Below are 21238 nucleotides of genomic sequence, written 5' to 3' on the forward strand. Positions count from 1 at the left end.
GTTGTAGTTCCCTGTGATTATTGAATTGGACAATTTACCAAGATATAAGAAGACAGAAGTGTTACTTTGCCAACTAACACAACACTGTACACAACTGCAGTTTAACAAGGGACTACACATTGTCCAGTAGGTTTTTGTTTCCTTCCATCCAGATGCAGCAATATTTAGCTTCTTGATGGTTAAAATCTTAAAGTATTCATGTAAAAGATAATACAGAAAGCTTCAAATTAAAATATGCAAGGTTGGACCAGATGATCCTTGGGGTCCCTTCCAACCTGGTATTCTTTGATTCTGTAATTCTGTCCTTCTAGATACAATGTTAAAATTTAGTTTTGCTGGCCTCTTTGTTGAATTTACTGGAAAAGGAAAGCTAATGCAACTTCTCAAATTCTGAGTGAGAATGACTTTATCCATGGTGAGGAAAGAAAGTTTAGCACATGTCAGCCAATGCATGGTAAATTCCTCTCAAAGGCAAAGTAATGGTATTAATGTGAAGGAGGCTTACTGAAATTTGTATATATGCTTAAAGCTGTCTTAAGCTGTGGGAATAGAAATCTGTCCCACAGAAAACTGGATAATTTTAAAATATACATTGAGTATTGGATTAAAAGTTATAAATCTCCATGTCTATATATATATATGTGTGTAAATGCCAATTTTCATCTGTCCACTGTGTCTTATTTATACAGAAATGTTTATGTATAAGATTAAGAAATAAATTTTTCCCTTTTTGTCTCATCTTGTATTCACTTGAAGTGACTTCTTTAGAAAAAGTTCTTCAAGTTTAAGGTCATAATCAAAGATTGCTTTGTTTTTGCTAAAGCTGTTTGTTTTTGCTAAAATCAGCTAAGGATACTATACAACAAGATGTTTTAATCATTTCAAAATTAACTGTGCAGACTAGAATCTTCTTTCCAAAATCTCAGTTCAACAAAGTATATATGACATGCATTTAAAAAAACAAGATGATTTTTCAAAAGAACATTCTTCAGGCAAGTACTTAATTTTCATGCAAAATATCAGAAGTGTTGTTTGCTTAGTGTCTTTTTGTTTAAGGACATCTACTTAGTTGGTGTAAAAAAACCTGAATGAAAGTGTTTTTATTACAGCTCTAATTCTAATACACTGAGAAATGAGGTTTGACTGCAGCTGTCCTGGAAGAGCAGCCTTCTCAGGAAATCTATCTGATTTTAAGGCAGAATTTGGTTAATTAGTCAAGATTGTGTAGTATGATTGACAGCAACATCTGTAAGTGATTCTTCTGGTCTTAAGTTTCCATAAAATGTGGAATATTCTTCATAAAGAATAACATTTATTTCTAGTGTGTGAGGTTAGCACTGTTTTTTTTATTGAATTGTGACAATATCTTATCTCTGCCTAAAATGACATGACATCTATTGCATTTTATCTGCTGGAAATTCATTAATATCTGTTGATGTCCACTTTATCAGTTGCAGTCAAACTAATTAGGCTTTTATAATTAATTTTCATTCTTTAAGAGGAGAGATCCCTTTTCAAATTAAATTGGGAAAATACTGATTACTTTTTCTTTTGATAAGTTTAGCTAATTATGCTGGTAAAAGAATAATTTTTTTTGTTTACAAAACTTGACTTTTCAATACCCGTGAAGTTTGGATACTATTCCAGGTATGCAGATTAATCTCTGCCACTTCATAAATTTAATTTTCATCATTCATTCCATTTTATGAAATCGCATTTTCCACGCTATTCAGGCTGCAGATCCAAGTAGTGAGGTCTTTTTTGCTGAAGGAGACATACACACATAAACCTCATAGCCTGATACTAAGTCTGTTACTGGGGTAAAAAATTCAGAAGGCCCATTATCTTATAATGAGGAGAAACAGGTTTTTTTATTTCCTACTAAGACTTTTTTTTTTTTTAAAAGACCAAAGTTTCTTTAGAAAGAGTAAGGACATTCATGGGAGAATACAGCTGTCTACATAAGAGGAAGATACATAAAAAAATCTCACATGGTTTCTTTTTGATGTTGTTCAATTAGTACTTTTTTCTGTTGTAATTTAAATCATTTAGTCTCAATAGTTCAGCTTTTAGATGTCTAACCTGAGTGTTACACAAAGTAGTAGAAAGAGAATTAACAGTGTGTGCTGCTGTAGACTTTACAACAATAAGGAAAAGTGAGTATTTATAGGTCTAAGGCAGTGACATGTGACACCAAGTTTTGTTTTAAAGTTTTATCACGGCTATCATGGTTTGAAAGCTTATAGGTTCAGGTTCAAATTATAATTTTCTGGAGCCATGTGAACTCTATTCAGCATAGCAGGATAGTTTTAATTTACATTTTTATTGCTGTACTGATTGAGAAACTGAGTGCTTTCTTCTCCTTTCTTGTAGCATTTAGAGAGAAGCCTGTAAGCTGGGGTCACCTATTGCTGACATTGCTGTGACTTTTTTTAACCTGCACAAATTAGGTCCAGTTTCAAGAAATGCTGCATGTTTAACTGAAGTCTGTGAAACCTAAATACTTTTACTCACAGAATCAGGCCACTAATACCTTGACACTCATACAAGCCACTTAGAGGGGTCTGAACCGTAGCCAAGAGAACTGACCCGAAATCACAAGGATCGTTAGGTTGTAGAAACACTGTTAATCATTAATTATTGCACATTCTTTCAATTTCAGTCATAACTTTTTCCTGAACAATTTTTTAGAGGCTGCATGTTACAGTAATATTAAGGAAAAATCTAAATTACCTTCAGTATTTATGCCAGTTTTGAGACTAGTTATCATCAGTCAGTTAGTTACTGCTTTCAAAGCAAAATACAGTAATGACTTTGAAAAGTCATGAAAAAGTAAGAGGACCTTTTTAAGTTAAAGTCCTCTAGGTAAGTAAGTAGAGTATGTTTAAGCAAAGCTTCTGAAAGAAGAACCTAATAATCCAAGATTACAAGGAAAAGAGCTTGAAAGTTTGACAGGGGAGGAAATAGGAGTTCTTACAATGTATTGCTATACAACCAGAGCCTGCATTTCTTGAAAATAAGAATGAGGAGGAAATAAGACTAAAGGAAGAAAAGATGTCAGCTTAGAGGGCTCTCAATGTAAGTAGTACTGGAGTTAGGAGAGTGAATTTGATGGGTCACACAGTCAGTTTTCAAGGTCTGTTCTAGAGGGTGGTCCCCATGAGGTGTGATTCTGTCAAATTGCAGGAGCTAAGCAACATCTTGGAGAAACCTTAAATGACAGCCTGGAAAAAATGTGTATATTTAAACTTTCATAGTTTGGGTTTTTTTTTTACACTAAGCTTATTCTTTTATACATAATTGGAAACACAGTATTTTAGTCAATATGATTTGTAAAAATAAACCTTGTTTTTATGTGAAGCTTTACTGGTAATTGAAATGGATTATAGCAAATCTGAAAGAAAACATGTTGGTTTCACAGAAATGATGACTTCACATAGTGTTTCAGGTGATCTTCTGGGGTATCTGCAACTTGAAAGGTATTTGAGCATCCTAGAGGTAGAAAATTCAGTTTGGACTGATGTCAAATAAGAGAAGAAAGGGAGGGGGTGGGTTTTTTTCTAGCTAGTAATGAGCAGTAATAAAACAGTTTGTGCTTTTGTGAATACATATCCTGATGTCACATACCTTTTCAGTCCTTGAAAGGAGAAGTGGGTACCGAACCTTGGAAAATAGATGGGTGTGGATCTTTCATTGATAAGGCACTTGTACAAATGCACGGAGAGGTAAAAGTTGTCATTTCTTGGTATCCCAGGGAGATAAACACATGTGCCCCTTTATTCTTGGGTGCAAAGTACACATTGCACAATGTGCCTTAAATGACTGCTCTAATAAATAATTTGGTAGAGAGCAAAATACGGTTTTCTTTCACTCAGGAGACAACTGTCAGTTTTAAGTCAAAAAAGTACAGACCTGAAAGTCACATAAATACTTCTGAACAGTGATACATTTTGAACTGGAAATCTTAAAGTAACATTTTTATTACTGTAGCTTTGGGTGTCGATCCACAATTGGTTGTTCTTCAAGCAAATGATGACAAAATCTTTCACTGAGTTGACCAAAACTTTCCTGGTTCTATTTGCCTGTCTTTATTTCTTCTTGCAAGTTTTGTTTGTTTATTTGTTGGCATTTTTTTAGAATGATGAAGGGGAAAGTTGAAAGATATCTTTAGCCTCTGTTGTTTTTGTGGGATGTTTTTTGTTTGTTTTCCAGAAAAATGGTAGTTGCCCTAGACAGAGTGCCTAGGTCTTCAGAAGCTTTCTTGGTCTCATCTGTAAATGTTTCGTATGACAAGACCGACATTACTCAAATGAGTAATCTTGTCTTCAGGGAAAAGCAGGCACGTTAGTAATCCAATATTCACTGTATACTATCCCAGGTATAGCTGTAGATAGGTGGGGGTTTTTTTGTTGTTGCCCCACACCCTTCCACACCAGAATGATATTATAGCTTTTATATGTGGCATCTCTTCCATCTTAAATCTTTAGTAGGGTTCCACCACTTGAATCCTTTAGATACTAGTGCTCAACTGGAGAAGGATTTCTGATTTACTGGAAGGTTTGCATCTGGTGCCACATTGAAAACCAGCTTTGTTACCACAGTGTAATATCAGAAAGTATCTTCAAGGTCCATGTTAACTTTCTTTACATGAATGTGTTATCACGTGGGTATGTTAGAGAAAGGTTTTCAAGATTAATCTAACAAAGTTAGCCTTGAAATGGTCTATATACAGAGGCACCAGCTAGGTTTTAGACACAGAGAAGTGTTCATGGGGTGATACATATGTCTGTCAAAGAAGTGGATGCTCTTTTCTCTCTCCTTGGCCCATGTTTCTGTTGATGTAACAAAAGATCTGCTTGCAACCAGACCTAGCAATCTAGACTGTTTTGTTTTTCCTGGGGGTATCCCAATATAGAGATCTTTTGATGTGTCATTATAGCACAAGACATAAGTCCTCCAGGAGTCTTAGGGTACTTCACAGTCATTTGCTGTTCCTGAGACTTTACCCTGTGAGTGGATTTTCTCTCAGCTTAGTGTCACAGATCTGTACACCTAGGAAGTAGAATGCTGGCATAGAAGGACTAATGTTATGTACTGGTGACTAGCCCATGCTTGTCACCATCCGTTTGTGAGGTCCTAAATTAAATTAGACTAGTATATTCAGATTTTCTAGATGATGATACAGGAGCTGCCTCTCTTTTCACTGAAGTTTCGAATGGCTACTTTTTAATGCAAAAGTACCCAAGTAATTTTTATACATGGGGTTTTTTTTTGTTTTAATGCTATCTTATTCACAAGTTAATGTCAAACACAATTTATGATGTTGACACTTTCTTTTAAACCGCAGCAGGTAGGAGAAAATAAGTAAAAAAATTGTCTTAGGAATGCTCACTTAAAATTTCTCACATCTCTCCTGCTGTTGTGGATTCTTAACAAATATTTTTTTAAAAATCTAGCAGTGGGAAAGAGCCATACGTCATTGCATAAAATTGAGTTTAAGAGATGGCCCTGGTAGATTTGCTAGTTTTTTTCTGATGGAAATGATGGTGGTTTCTAATACATGGTAAGACGTAATATGGAAGTTTTGTGCAGCGTTCCCTGTTGTAAGCTGCTTTGTCTTGGGGGTAAAATATAGCAATTTTCCCTACTGTAAACTTCAGTGATTGAGGGTAAAATATTATCAGACATACTTCATTTAACTGTATTCCTATATTTTCACTGTATTCCTGCCCTCTTAAGAATGGACAGTGATGTTTTTGCCAAGAGTTAGGAATGTAGTATATAAATCAAAATATAAAATACCAAAATATGTTTGATAACCAAGATACAGGTGTGCCTGATACGAAATTCTGTCAATGCAACACAGTACTTGCAAATTCCATTGTATTACATTAGAATTCTGGTTCTCTTCTCATACATAGATTGCTAATTGTGGCAAATGTTGCAGGTCAGTTATGTGCTAAGTGGATACTTGGTTCATTCCTCCAAATTTATGATCACTTAATATAATTTTCCCCTTACATAAGCATTTATAAAGGTATGTGTATTACAAACCCTAAAGCAGACTCAAAAATGAAGTAGTTTTACTTCTTGATCTGTTGAGTTGACAGCAGTGATGATGGTTAGCAGAGTAATGTAGCGTTTTTATTGTGAGAATGATGCATTTAATATTGTGTAAATATCATGCATCTTCAGGATAATCTTGTAGCAGCTGTGGCATATTCTGCATTGTATCTATAGTTTTGCCTCTGCTGCCAGTCCTGATTTTAGTAAGTGCTTTGGTCTCCTAACACTTGGAAAAAAATAATACAGAGCAAATACAGCCGTTGTTTCCATCCCTCCTTTCTCCCAAGCTTTTAAGGAAAGGAAGCATATGTACTAAGTGTTATGCAGTATTTCTTGGACTCTCATTGAAAAAATCCATCCTCTCAAGGTTATTTTATCTGCTTCTGGTTGATGCTGCCTTTTTTTGTGTGCAGCGTTGCTTTTAATTTAAAAGCTTTGTCACTCGTATTATTTTGAAGCCTGCTTTATTATACATTGTTTGCCCATTTTAAAGATTGACAGATGCCTTCACCTTGCTAATCCTTGAAGGTCACTGGAGAATAAAATAATTTTAAAAAGCTGATGTTTGCAGTTATTCCAGTTAATGCATCATGTTACATAAAGAATAGTAGTCTCCAGTATTGTCTCTGTATATTTAAATTCTACAATAGATTTCTACATAGACAATAAATATATAAAGCATAAAACATGTATGGGCTGCTACTTAAAAGAATGAGTAGTAATACTCAAGTTTGCAGCTTTTTTGACCTTCTAGCAACAGCTAGCAAGACTTTTCTTGGATGATTCCTCTCCTTTTGTCCCAAAGGAGAGAGAAGTTATCTTGTTTTTATGATTGTAGTTTGAAGATGAGCTACTTTCTGGCAATGTTTCAAAGAAGCAAACCTGCTGAATCACTAGAATCTTGTCATTGTACAAATGCTGATAAACAAATCTTATAAGCAATGATTGTTTTCTTTTTTTTTTTCTTTTTGCAGATGACATTAAAGTATCTGTAAATGATTTTATTATCAAGGCAACTGCAGTTACTCTGAAGGTAAGTGAATAATTGACTTTGAAAAAATATATTTTATCATAAACTGCCAAGGAGACAAGAAGTATTTTGTGAGCCTTTATGGAGATATGAATGTGATCATAGCAAAGTTTGTAATTCTTTATCACTTGTTGTCAAGAGCTTCTTTTTTTTTTTTTAAGCTCTCCAGGTAAAACTCTTTACACTGTCTATGCTGTGGACTGTAAAAATGAGAACTACTTACTATAGTTATCATCTGTAGATAATGGTAGATGCTTTGTCAGCAGACTAAAGCAGTTGGCAAGATAAGTCTTCTATTCTTTGCTGTTGCATCTTATTTTCTCTTACTGTTATAAACAAATATTTATCCAAGTCTTATACCAATCTTGTGTATTACCTCAGATGTATTCTGATGGCCTATTCAGCGACTTCTGCTTTGAATTAGAAATTCTTCAGACAGCCCATCTTTGCTCATTGCTAAGAATTGCCATAATTCCCTTTATCAAAAGTAAAAGTTAAACAATTGCAATACATCCTGAAGTTAAGATCTTAATTCATTAGGGTCTACTTATTCCATGCTAAACTACAGAGGTTTTCCAGTCTGCATAAGCTATTTGCATGTTCTCTAGGTGAAACTGGATTTATTGCCTTCCAATTTGTGTTGATTGCTCTGCTTGGAAAACATTCCCAGTGCTACTTAATTTTTTGAAACTGAAAGGTATCAGAGATCTTTCTTTAGGAGAAACCCCACGCTTTGGAACTGTCTTCTCTTAGTCCAGAGTGTCTCAAATATAATATCTTGGAAAACATAATGTGAAATTAATCTTATTTCCAAACTTGTGACAACAAAGAACTATGATGGTTTCACTTAGGTGTGGAGTGGCTTTGATTTAAATTCAGTTTGTACTTAATTTTAGAATACATCATAGGTGGGAGCTCTGACAAGCCTGAAGGCCAGTATTTTTAAGGTTCAGGAGGAAAGGGTGTCTTATAGTGATCACTGACAGCTGAAAAAGATCTCTGGGGGACACACACTTGATCCTGAAATTATCCTCTGGGGCTTGCCTTTGTCATCAAGGCAGTGTACGTATGGGTGACCATGAATGAATGCACATTTTGAAGCAGTTTGGTATTGCCATGGATTTGTTATCTATACCTTCTTGTTTGCACAGTGATCGCACATAGCTATATGGTAAATGACTAGAAAAGCTAAACTATTCTGATATTGCATTGTTTGAGCAGCAGGATCTAAAAGCTACAGACAAGATAAAGCAGAACAAGGATCCACCCTAGTTGCATTACCTCACAACAAGATAAAAACATCAGAAAAAGAGTGAGAGCCATTTTTGTCATTTGTGAGGATTACTTTAACTATTCAAAAGCTGAAGGAGGAAGTTACGTTTAAATTGGGGAACTATTCCCGTGGATGTATGGAATTAAGAAAGAACACTGCACTGGAATGGACTTGGGAAATTTCTAGCTAAACATGATCTAAATATGAATGTACAATTTGTAAGAGCTATAGAATTTGACAGAAAATAGACAGGATTCTAGGCAGTTTCGTAAGCAAGTGCCTGAGAGAAATTCTGGGCATTGGATAGATTGGAAAAAATTTCCTAAGTTATTCTATACCAGAAATGGAAGAGATATATATGCTTGCTATGCATTTGTTAGGTGTGAACATAGCAAGAAGCTTCTTTTTGTGGTCTAATGAGACCTTATGCAAGGAAATGGTGACATCCAAAACTTACCGTGAACTGCTAGCTGTGAGCGTGGGATGACAAATCTCTGCACCAGAGAGTAGATGAAAGGAACAGGAGACACAGGAATGAAAGATTAGGTTTTGTATTTTTCTTGTCTACGCAAAAAAAGACCAGCCAAGAAAGATAAGGGGATGTAATCCTGGTTTACAGTTCGTCTGTATGTGAAAGAATGACTGTGAATCTGTAATATGATTATTCTGTGTACTTTTTTATTACTCCTGCTTATATAATAAGAGTTTTTTGTTGTAATTTGTGATTTTTTTTAAAAAATTACTGTCTGAAACTTAAAAGATTAGTACCTTCCTATCCATTTAACTGTTAGGCTGCTTTACTGTACTTTGAAGGAACATACATGTGGATTGTGCATGTTGTTCATTGCCATTTAGAACAAGATTTCCTTATCTGCCATCATAAAATGACCTAACCAATGAATTCTATAAATATGATTTCTCTTTCTGATATTAAAAAAAAAAAAAATTAGTCTGTGATTAGATTTGTATTCTTTTTCCTAGTATTTTCAGCTGACACTTATAATACAGCATTTGAATCTTGGACCTAAGGATTAGATAGTTCTATGCTACACACATGAGAAAGTCATCTGTGGCATGTCAGTAGACAAACCTAGTAAATGATAATGCATACAGTTTTGCAAAATTAGTGCATCTTTGGTTATAAATTAGTTGGTGTTCCAGGTCTGATTCTGAGAAGCTGGAGTTCTTGTGCATGGGTTAGAAGAAACTGAGGTGGGTTTTCTGGTTTGGGGGCTTTTTTAAAATACTGTGTTTTTATGGAAGTAATCATTAAACTATCTGTCCTATCGCTTTGTTATAAATATATGCTAGCATTTGTTTGCCTATTAAAATAATAGATTAAAAAAAAATCAACCAGATTTAACTCGGTATGCCAGGAAATAAGTTCATGATCAAGCTCATGTCTCTAACCACTTTCTGTCAGTGTTTCAGGAAGGTATGTGGACTACTAATTTAAAAAAGAAACTCCACCTCCTTCTGCTCCTCCCTACTTTACATTCAAGACAGCTTTATTGACTCTTTTCTGGCCACTGTTCCAATCATATTTTGTTAATATTTTCTTTATGAACAATGCAAGACATGCTCTTCTAGCTTGAATGACCTGACAGTGGCTGGTTTGAGGGTTTTGGATTAGTTGGAAAACACCTTAAGACACTGCTTGTATCAGTTCTTTAACATGCTAAATTTCTCTTTCACAGTTCTTAGGATCACCAAATCTACTTTTCAGCTTGGTCTTGCTATTTGACAGCCAGAGTTTTGTGAATGTGCCAGTGGGCTCATCAGATGATAGCCCGTTATCTTTCTGGACCAGTGAGAGAGGAGTAGGGTAGGAGGAAGGAATAAAAGCTTTAGGCTTATATCCAGAAGTGGTTGGGCTTAGTAACAACAGCCAGTATAGCAGCTGGCCTTTAGAAATAAACAGTTTTTCATTGCTGAAGTGATGGGAGAAGTAATACTGTGTGGTCTACATCAAAATCATGACTGTTCTAATGATATGAAATTTGATAGGAGAAACTCCTTGTCCCTAACCATCTCTTTTAGATACCTTATATAGATGCACAACACCTACTTGGAGGCATCTTACAACTGCGTAACTGTGGGATTTTCCTGAAGGTTATTTAACTTGCAAAGAGGTGTACTGCCATCTTATCTTTTTTCCTTTTTGATATACATTTTGGTGTTGAAGAATAGGAACTGTGAATATAGTTACACTACTTCTTCTAGGAGTGGGGTTAGTTTAGATAGAGGATGGATGGATGGATGGATGGATGGATGGATGGATGGATGGAGGAGTTAGTTTAGATAGTGATAATGTGTCCCTCACATATGTACTTTTTTCTGGAATACTTTCTCCACTCTGAAGTCAACTTCCTAATTCCTAATTTCATTATAGTCACTAAATACTAATCTTGGATTTATTGGAAATAGTACCTTCACAGTATCTATCTGTGACCAGTTACCTGAGACTTCACCTGTATTTTGGGATATTTTTTTCCCCTAAGCTTTATATAGTAAAACTCAAAAACATCACTGAAACTGTCAGTAAATATTATCTCAATTTTAATTCAGTCCACACACACAAAGAAATGTGATACATTTTAGGAGAACCTCATCTGAATAATAGTGAGTGTACCTGCAGCATATTCTATTTGTAGTTTCCTCTGTTGAGAGTCATGCTTGAGACACGAGTGGAAAACAGTACATGGGTATGTATAGTAGGATGTCCCTTTCCATGCTTTTTAAATCATTATCCTGTGATTTATTTTGGGGGAGAAATGACATTGCTTTGTAACTTTGCTTGCTGGGCATCCCTATGGTGGTATCAGTGACTCCTGAAGGAATTTGTAGGCTTTTGTTAATTTTTTTCCCAGCAGCACCAAAAAAATTCCTGGCTGCCCTGCCATTTTCAGTTCCTGGAGCATGCATTCATGCTTTTTGACAGAGTAAGTTTAAAAAAAATAAATGCAAACTAATCATGTACATCTATTCTTAGACACCCCCCACAGTGATTTGGGTTTTGATTTTATTATTTTTGTCTTGCTTATGGCAGTCGCGATGACAGATGTGATCTAGTTTTTTTGCCTTTATTTACAGACTGCAGTCTGTGATGATGCACTAATTAATTTGGTGAATGCCTGTATGTAGCTGTGTGTCTTAAAGGATTTTCCTTTTTCTTGATAATTGATTGCACCATTGTTCTTCTAACAGCTGTCTTTTTTTACTCTCTCTCTCTCTTCTAGCAAATACCAGATGTGAACGTAACCTGGGATGGAGAAGTCTGCAGGCAACTGCAGTCCATTGACATTTCTATTGCTGTGGCAACAGACCGAGGTCTCATTACACCAATCATAAAAGATGTTGCTGCCAAGGGAATAAGGGAAATTGCTGCCTCTGCAAAGGTAGGTCAGTACAGTACAGCAGGCTGAGGAATATGGTAGCTGTACAGTTTTTTGTAGCAGAAAATGTAGCATGACCTAGATACGCATCAGTAATAATAAAGGCAGTTTCAAAATGGATCTAAAGTAGTTTCAACATTCCTTAGACTTCAAAATTACTATTAATTTTGCAACTCTGTTAATTTTTAGTTAACAATCACTTAGCCATCATGTTGTTTAGTTGAGTGCTGGCTAGACTGAAACATAAACCTGCAATTCAATATATTTTTTTACCTAGCTTTCTCATGAGGATTAATGTTAATTTGTTTAGTATTTTCAGTCTTTGGGTTTGAGATCTTGTTTGGGAGGTTTTTTCCCCTTTTTGTAGAAATTTGCTTGTAGCTGCTTGTGTTACTCTCTGTGCAGTTATATTATGACACTTATTTCTGTCTGCATTTTTTCAATACGCAGTTCAGTTGAGAATGTCACCCAAAAGGCAACGTTAAATTCCTCAGACTAGTGAGCAGTATTTTGCGTAGGCTAGGTGCCAGTTAGAGTGACTTTGATCTGTCACAGTTGTTAATAGCCACAGAAGTAGTATTTTGTGGCAGGTAAAATACAATGAATGATGAAATGCCCCAACACAAATCTATTTTTGGCACTTAATGAGCGCTAAGGCCTACAGGATCTGAGGAATGCAGTGGAAGTAGTTGCTAGGACATAAAACTGTCCCAAAACTAGACACGAGCTGCACTTCATAAATTTTTGTCTTTTACGGAAAACTACAAAAATTTTAATAGTCTGTGGTGGTGGAGGGGAACAACCAACAAAGCCGTAGCAGAAAAAGGCATGCCATGCCCCAAAACATTCATAATTGGATGGTTTTAAGATTTTTCCCATCCATATTGCTTACTTCATGTTGAATATGTTGTGAAGGCAAATCCTTTCACCAGTACAATAGTCAGCCAAGGAGGAAGGTCAGCTGAGATTGCTACATTATTCTGTGATTAGAGATAAAATGACAAGGAGAAAAACACTGAGAAGCGCAGTATAGGTTGTGCTTTCATTCTCATTCCCAATACCTGTGATACTGATGCAGTATTACAAACCTCTCTTACCATAAATTAGTGCCCTGCAGTTCCCATCATGGGAATGTGCAATATGTTTAATAGGGCTATGATAAAGTAAGCATTCCCTTTTCATTTTAATGGAATGTATGTAATGTAGGACACACTACTCAATATGAAAGTCATTGGGTCACATAGATTGCAGGTGTCCACACCAACATAATTTTGCTCCTTCACTGAATTATTGAAATAAATGGGTATCTGACATGCACATGTGGGAGGCACAAACTGAAACTGCAGCTGCTTCTCTACCAGTCTCCCTGTAGTTTGGCAGGCACTTTCTTTGTGCACATTGCTTATATGTCCCCTTCTGCTATAATATGTTATAATATATATGTTATAATAATTTTAACTTCCTTCCAGGTCATGTGCATCCCAGCATCATATCTTCATCATTCAAATAATGCGATTGCACGTATGCATTATGCTCATATTGACCTAATTGTGTGAATGCTGTTCCATGGGTATTGTCTTCTGGTTCACTAATTATCCAGAGATGAATAAAAACCGAAAATAAAATTCAGTACATCCTTTTAACTTCTAAATTCATAATAAGGGTATCAAAGTTTTGTAAAACTTGGTGTAAGCTGAATTTAGCGGGTGATTCGTTAGAATGAAATTCTCTTAAATTTCTTAGTGTTTGTTCCTAAGCTGAAGTCATTGCAGTCATTAAACTAACATGGCCTTTCAGAACCCTTGTTTGGAAGATATTTAAAATTATATACAGGGAAGACAGTTGTTTATCATGACCAACAGAGTTATGTTACACCATGAAAGGATATTAATCCAACTGTCACAACCATAACTACTAACCAACTCCTTATCTGTGTGGAAGTTTATCTTGTAATGACTCTACCTCCACCCACAAGAAAACAAAAAAAAGTCAATTCAGTCATAGTTTCCACTTACTGACTCTGGTCCTTAAAGGCAGGGCTGAGTTTTCATAGAAATTACATCACGGTAGATTGAGTGCTTGACAGGACATTCATAGAAAGCATGTAGAAAATCCTTGGAAAGCAGAGCAGGCAATTCCTGGAAAGCAATCTAGAAATAACAAAAACAAATAAACAAGACAATTCCTAGAAAGAACATTGGGAAAAACCTAGAAAACAGTGGTAGAATTCCTAAAAAGGGAGTGAAAAATTCCTAGAAAACAGAGGGTTTTCATGGAAAAATCTTCTCCAAGAAATTTTCACAAATGTGAGGTATTACTTTTTTCATATTGTAATAAAGTAGGGTTTTTTTTTTTTGTTTTTTAGTATCTGCCACCAAAATTTCCCTATCATAATAAATTGTTGGAAACTGTCATAAATTTTACTCTTTTTACCAGAAGAAGGAAAATATAAACAGACTGTATTGCTTTTATCAGTCTTCCCAGACGCTATTTCCCTGACTGTGCTTTTGGAAACGGCTATTTTTGTCTTAAATTGTCATAATGCTGCAGTTGTCACAATGTGACACTTTCCATGTGCTTTTCCACCTGTGGAATAAATATGATACAAGCCAGAAACACTAAATGTATTCTGTATGAATAGGATAGATCATCTCTCCTGCGTATATTCCCACTTCAGTCTCTGCTGAAGTTGAAGAGCTCCTGATTTTGAAAAGGTTGCTACTAATGGAGAAGTCATCTGACACATTTCTGGTCACCACCTTTTCCACTGGGTACTCACAGGTTGTGAGGAACGGGTTGGTGGCTGAATTAACTGGCTCTTGACCCACCAATGAGCACTGTTTCTTTTGAGGTCCACACAATCCTTTCTTCATTATGTGACAATTACTGTAAGAATTATCCATCCTGATTCTCACTGCTTCCTTCTAAGGAGATCTCTGAGTTAGAAACATCTGAGGTGGGGATAAGGTTCTTTTTCTCTGTGATTTTATCTTAGAACATAGCTTGAACTTCTTTAACTGTATTTTGAATGAAATATTTGTGGACAGTTACTTCTGTTCCATTTAGAAGTAGGAAAGTCTCATGAATGAAATGGAGGTCACAGGAAGGGTGGTCTTCAAGGTAGTTGAATGCTCAGCTGGAAGGAATACATTCAATCTGCTGGAAGGTTCTGAAGTGGTACATGGCAGTTTCTTTAAACAAATACGTTAAGAATGATACTGTGAGTTTCTCATCAGTATTTTGCTAGATATTTTTATCATGTAAAAACACCAGGGAGAGTGGTGGTTCCATTGTGAAAACTAGAGCAAGGTTTGTAAGGTGGGAGAACAGCTCTTATTGAACAGCCAGTACCATTGGGAAAATGAAGTTTTGTGTCCTAGTGTCTTTGCTCAATCATTGCAACTACAACAACAGTGCTGGTGAGGTGCTTCCCTAAATCAAAAAGCAGGTTACTTTTTAATGACTGTATGGTACTTACCATGTCCTATTGAAGTAAAAAGAACTTGTCTATTACAACACTTTAATTTCTTTCATCTCTCCTCTTCTTTTTCTTCTTTTACTTTCCTTAGGCTCTAGCAAAGAAAGCAAGAGATGGAAAACTGTTACCAGAAGAGTACCAGGGAGGATCTTTTAGGTAAAACTCTCTAACAGCATTTAATACATGTAGTGTGGGTTCAGAACGGTTTTATCTTCAGCTATTCTGCTGTGTGTTAATGCATTGCCTTTTAAAATCTTGCTCCATTTAGGATGAAACTCCACATGATGGTTCACATTTGAGTTCCCAGAACCAATTAAAATATCTGCATCCTAATTACACATGCGTTTTCTTGCTGGGTGGTGGTCTCTGATGGTCTTTGGTAGTCTTCCTCACTGTGTCTGCTGGCTGACCTCATTGCTCACACATGCTCACAAAGGTCTGTTCAGGAGGTGTTGTGCAGCTGTATTGTATCTTGAGCTGGTTTGTTTTAATTTGTCCTGTTTAATTTGTTCCTGTTATTTTCAAGAATAGGCCTCAACTGTCTTATTTATTACTGTCTTCAAACCCCTTTCTTCACAAAAGCACTGTCAGCTGTGTCTGCACATTCCAGAAGCTACATTGACACTGACCTACTTTATTCTCAGGAAAAAGTATTTGGCAAGATGAAAAACAAGACAGAGAGGAAAAAAAAAATGTTAGCAAGATGATTTGGCTTACACTGTAAGGTATATTAATGTGCCTGGGTTGCAGCTGTCTGGAGTATGTGGCTTTCATGCTAGAGGAGTGGTCAAAAAAACCTCTAGACTTTCAGGAGAAAAAAACACATGGAAAGGCAGCAGACTTGGATGTCTTCAGCAACACAAATGGCCCCTGAGTGTGAATAACTGTTGCAGTAGCGAGAAGAGCTGGGTGGGGTGTGACAAGGTGGGTGATCTGCTCAGCCTGGTGGCAGAGCTACAAGAGGAGGTAGAAAATTAAGGAGCATCAGGGAATCTGAGAAATAGATGGACTGGTGGAACCATTCTCTGCCCTCCCTTGGACAGAAACAGGCACCAGAAAAAAATCAAGATCAAGGGGATCTTCTATCCTCTCCCCATCAGGCTGAAGGCAGTAGCTTAAAGGAAAGGAGTGAATGGAGGCAAGTCTGCACTCAAGGCATCAGATGAACCCCCTCCTTGCCCACCTCACATTTCCAGGTGCTTCTATACAACAGGTATGAGGCTCTGGATGTGGAAGGCCAGTCAATACAAGATTTGGTGACAGTCCCTCTACAACATAGGTGTTGCAAAGATCAGAAAGGCATACCCTCCCTGTATCACGATGACCTCCACGAGGAAGAGAAGATGGGTTAAAGTTGTAGGTGACCCACTTCTGAGGATAGCAGAGGGTCTAATATGCCAGACAGACCTTCCTCTCAGGGAAGTCTGCTGCCTCTCTGGGGCCAGGGTTAAACACATCACCAGGAAACTGGAACGGCCCTTGGACTAATTGTTGCTCTTCCATGTGGATGGTGATGAAGCCACAACACGTAGTTTAAGGGCAATCAAAAGAGACTTCAGGGCCTTGGGGTGGTTGGTAAGGGAATCTGGAGCAAAGGTTATTTTTTCCCTTCTCCTTCCAGTTGTGGGCAGTGACAGTGGAGGAAATGGATGCACTGAGTCTATTAATACATGGCTCCATGTCTGGTGTCACTGCCACAGTTTTGGCTTTTGTGCCTACACGGCACCGGGTTTGCTGGCATCAGATGGGATTCCCCTTTCTCAAAGGGAGAAGGTGGCATTTGCTCACGAGCATTGGGGCTCGCTGGCAGAGCTTTAGACTAGCCTTGAAGGGGGAGGGGGATAATACCAGGCTCACCCGTGACAAGCTGTGGGACGACATGCCAAGGTCAGAGGGATGGGGTGCTGGCAAGGCCCTCGGCCTGTTGCTCCAAGACCTGCTGGCTACAGGAGCACTCCTGAAGTCTTACGGAGTTGAGTAAGAGCTTAGGAGCCAACAGGAAAACAGCAGTGAAATGCCTCAAAGGAATTAAGGGATGTTCCTCTGAGGAGGTGACACGGCCGACAGCCCAGCTGAAGTGTCTCTACACCAATGCACGCAGCGTGGGCACAAGCAGGGGCAGTTGGAAGCCACTGTGCTGCTCGGAACTTGTGACCTAGTGGCCGTTACTGAAAGTTGGTGGAATGAATGCCATGTGGGGAGTGCAGCTGTCGATGGCTACAGGCTGTGCAGAAGGGACAGGTGATCTACACCAAGAAATGGATGGGGTGTGAAGAGCTCTCTCTGAAGTGTGTCCACGGGTGGGCAGACTGAAAGCTTATGGGTAAGAATCGGAGACCGAGGCAACAAAGGGAACCTTGTGGTTGGTGCCTACCACAGGCTGCCCGATCAAGGGGAGCCAGCTGACGAAGCCTTCGTGCTCCAGCTGCAGGAGGCGCTGTGCTCGCAGGCTTTCGTCCTGCCGGGGCACTTCAGCCACCCCAGCATCTGCTGGAAAAGTAGCAGGGCGAGCTGTAGGCAGTCCAGGAGACTCCTGGAGTGCATCGAGGATGAATCTGAGGCCAAGTAACAGACAGCCCTCCCAGAGGGGATGCGATACTGGACCTGCGGGTCACCATCGCAAGTGAGCTGATCAGTGACATCAAGAGCGGAGGCAGCCTGGGCTGCAGTGATCGTGCCCTGGTGGAGTTCACAGTCCTGAGGGCTATGGGTCAGGCGAAGAGTAAAGCCAGGACGCTGGATTTTAGGAATCAAACTGCCAGCTGTTCAACGAGTTAGTCAGGAGGACCCCCTGGGAAACTGCCCTCGGGGACAAGGGGACAGAACAGAGCTGGCAGATCTTTAAGGGTGATTCCACAGAGTGCAAGAGCTCTTGATCCCCAGTGTAAGAAAGCAGGGAAGGAAGGCAAGAGACTGCATGGCGGAGTTGAGACCTGCCAGTGGAACAAAAGGGAAAGAAGGAAATGCCCAGGCAGTGGCAGCAGGGACAGACATCCTGGGAAGAGCACAGGGACGCTGCCCGGTTGTGCAGGGATGGGGCCAGGAAGGACAAGGCGTGGCTGGAGTTGAACTTGGCAAGGGACGTGGAGAATAAGAAGAAGGGCTTCTACAGGTATGTCAGCCAGAAAAGGAAAGTCAGAGAAAGCGTAACCCCACCCTGATGAGCAAGACTGGCAATCTGGTAACAATGGATGATGAGAAGGCTGAGGCAGTCAGCAACGCTTCTGCCTCAGTCTTCACAGGCAGCCTCTCTTCCCACACCTCTCGAGTGGATGGACCGCAAGATGCGGGGGGGGGAGAAAAATCCCTCCCACTGCAAGAGAAGATCAGGTGCGTGATCTCCTGAGGAACCTGAACATACATAAGTCTGTGGGGAAATGGGCTGATGTAGTTGTCAAACCACTCTCCATGATATTTGAAGACTCGTGGCAGCCAGGTGAGGTCCCTGGTGACTGGAAAAATGGAAACGCTGCACCCATTTTAAAAAGGGTAGAAAGGAGGACCCTGGGAACTAGCGACCTGTCAGCCTCACCCCTGTGCCTGACAAGACCATGGATCAGATCCTCCTAGAAGCTGTGCTGAGGCACACGGAGCACAGGGAGGCGATTCGAGACAGCCAGCACAGCTTCACCAAGGGCAAGTCCCTGCTGTGACAGGGGGTTGGAACTAGATGATCTTTAAGGTCCCTTCCATCCCAAACCGTTCTGTGATTCTATGTGGAAGGGAGAAAGGCATGATGAGGCTTTCCTATGCCTGAGTGATATCTAAATGCCCAAATCATATCACTTACTTATCAGCAGCCATTGTAACCTAAAATTTGTAAAGTTCAATCTAAAAGACATTTGACTCAGAACAGGGGCAGGCAAAGTTTATTTGAAGATACCAATTTCCTGTCCTACTTTCTGCCTTTAGTTTGTGCAATGCAAGGATATATTACTGTAAAACCTTAAGATTCTGAATGTGCTTAACTGAAATCCAGTTCAGATCTATTTCGGAGTTTATGTGTTTAGCATTGGGAGATAATTAGATCATAGTGGTCACTGAATATAGATTATTTCTTCTAGGTGATACATAATTTCTGACATCACTGGTAACTCTTCTCTTTCATTTAGCATCTCCAATCTGGGCATGTTTGGCATCAATGATTTCACTGCAGTCATAAACCCTCCCCAAGCCTGCATCCTGGCTGTTGGACGAGCAAGACCAGAGCTCAAGATTGTGGAAGATGAAGAAGGGAATGAGAAACTTCAGCAGCATCAACTCATGACAGTGACTCTTTCAAGTGATGGTCGGGTGGTAGATGATGAACTGGCTTCAAAGTTTCTGGAGACCTTGAAAGCCAACTTAGAGAATCCGATACGACTTGCCTTGTGTTAAACTCGGTGAAGATTGCTTCTTGGTTTGACAACATATATAACTGTTATGTACTTGGGGTTGTTTTTCTGTATAGAGGAATAAAAAGTTACTGTGAGACGGACAGTTAAAATATTTATTAAATTAACATGAAAAACTCAATTTTCATGCTTTTAGTCTTTTGCAATGATCAGGTTTTATACTGTAAAGCTAAAAGACTTTAACATACTACATTTCTTTAAACACTTAATACTAATGGCACGTAACATTTTCATAGAAAAGTCAGTCTCTTCTGTAAAGGAAAATTCAACAGAACTTTATGAAATTTCAAAGGGAATCATAGAATAGTTTGGGTTGGAACAGACCTTTAAAGGTCATCTAGTCCAATGACCCTGCAATGAGCAGGGACACCTTCCAATAGATCAGGTTGCCCAGAGCCCTGTCCAACCTGACATTGAACACTTCCAGGGAGGGGCCATCTGCCACCTCGCTGGGCAACCTGTGACAGTGTTTCACCACCCTCATTGTAAAAAAATTTCTTCCTTATATCTAGTCTGAATCTACCCTCTTTCAGCTTAAAGCCATTACTCCTTGTCCTATTGCAACAGGTCCTGCTAAAATGTCTGTCCCTATCTTTCCTGTAGCCCCTTAAGTATTGAAAGGCTGCAACAAGGTCTCCCCAGAGCCTTCCTTTCTCCAGACTAAACAGCCCTGACTCTCTCAGCCTGTCCTGGTAGGAGAGGTACTCCAGCCCTGTGATCATTTTTGTGACCTCCTTTGGACCTGCTCAGCCAGGTCTATGTCTTTTTACTGTGCTGAGTACTCCAGAGCTGGATGCAGTACTACAGGTGGGATCTTTCCTGTGCTGAGATGGGATGCTTTATTTAAGGGATAAATATCTAGCTTTTAAAGTGAGGAAACCAAGAATCATAATTGAGCCAAGTGCTGTTATGAGTCCTGGTCAATACCAAGATAACCGAGTAGCTAAATTATACGCTGCAGTAGGAAGTTTTTCAGTTTTCTGAAGACTTCTCTGGCATGTTGTGCCATGCAAATTAGATTGAAATAAGGTTTGTAAGATTTTGACAGATGCTTCAATGGCTTCCTACAGAAGAGCAAACAAAAAAAAGTTTTGGTTTAACTTAATTTACATCAGAGATTTAACACTTCTTTATCTTCCCCTTTATTATAACCTACACTGGAGAAAAGATGACTGTGGAGAAGAACAGGGAAAAGAAAGAACAGGAAATTCTGAGAGACTATATTAGATCATAGATAAAAAAGTAATTTCTCAGAACATTAAGTAATCTGTTGAAATCCACAGCTTTTTTTCATATAATTAGAACTCATCAAAGCACATTTAAACTGTAGGTGCATCTATTTTTCCAGTATTTTAAGATGACTGCATAATCTAATGCCTTGCAGAGGGCTAGAGAGGAGAATAAACTTGTCTGAATACATGTATTCTCCGTGAAGGATGGAATCTCAGTGTTGTTGATTTTTAGTTTTTTGATGGAACCACCATCCAGTGAAAACATTCTGTATAACCTAAGATTAATTTTTTTTCTTTGACTTAATTTGGGGACAAGTACGCTTTTTTAATTTAGAAGTTGCCCCCACTTGTGTATATTCTTCAGTACCAC

At 38.5% G+C, this 21238-nt stretch overlaps 1 protein-coding gene across 1 annotated transcript in view; it reads left to right on the forward strand.

The window, feature by feature from the left end:
• The window catches only part of PDHX (pyruvate dehydrogenase complex component X), a 58388-nt gene extending 38675 nt beyond the window's left edge, over window positions 1–19713 (forward strand). Inside the window, exons 8-11 of the mRNA XM_074909341.1 lie at window positions 7041–7099; window positions 11609–11767; window positions 15334–15398; window positions 19355–19713. Coding sequence (XP_074765442.1) covers window positions 7041–7099; window positions 11609–11767; window positions 15334–15398; window positions 19355–19619 — 548 coding nt within the window. The 3' untranslated portion in view covers window positions 19620–19713. The remainder of the gene's footprint in view (window positions 1–7040; window positions 7100–11608; window positions 11768–15333; window positions 15399–19354) is intronic.
• The last annotated feature ends 1525 nt before the right edge of the window (window positions 19714–21238 follow it).

This window comes from Athene noctua, chromosome 6 (genome assembly GCF_965140245.1).
Source record: "Athene noctua chromosome 6, bAthNoc1.hap1.1, whole genome shotgun sequence".
Classification (NCBI taxonomy): domain Eukaryota; kingdom Metazoa; phylum Chordata; class Aves; order Strigiformes; family Strigidae; genus Athene; species Athene noctua.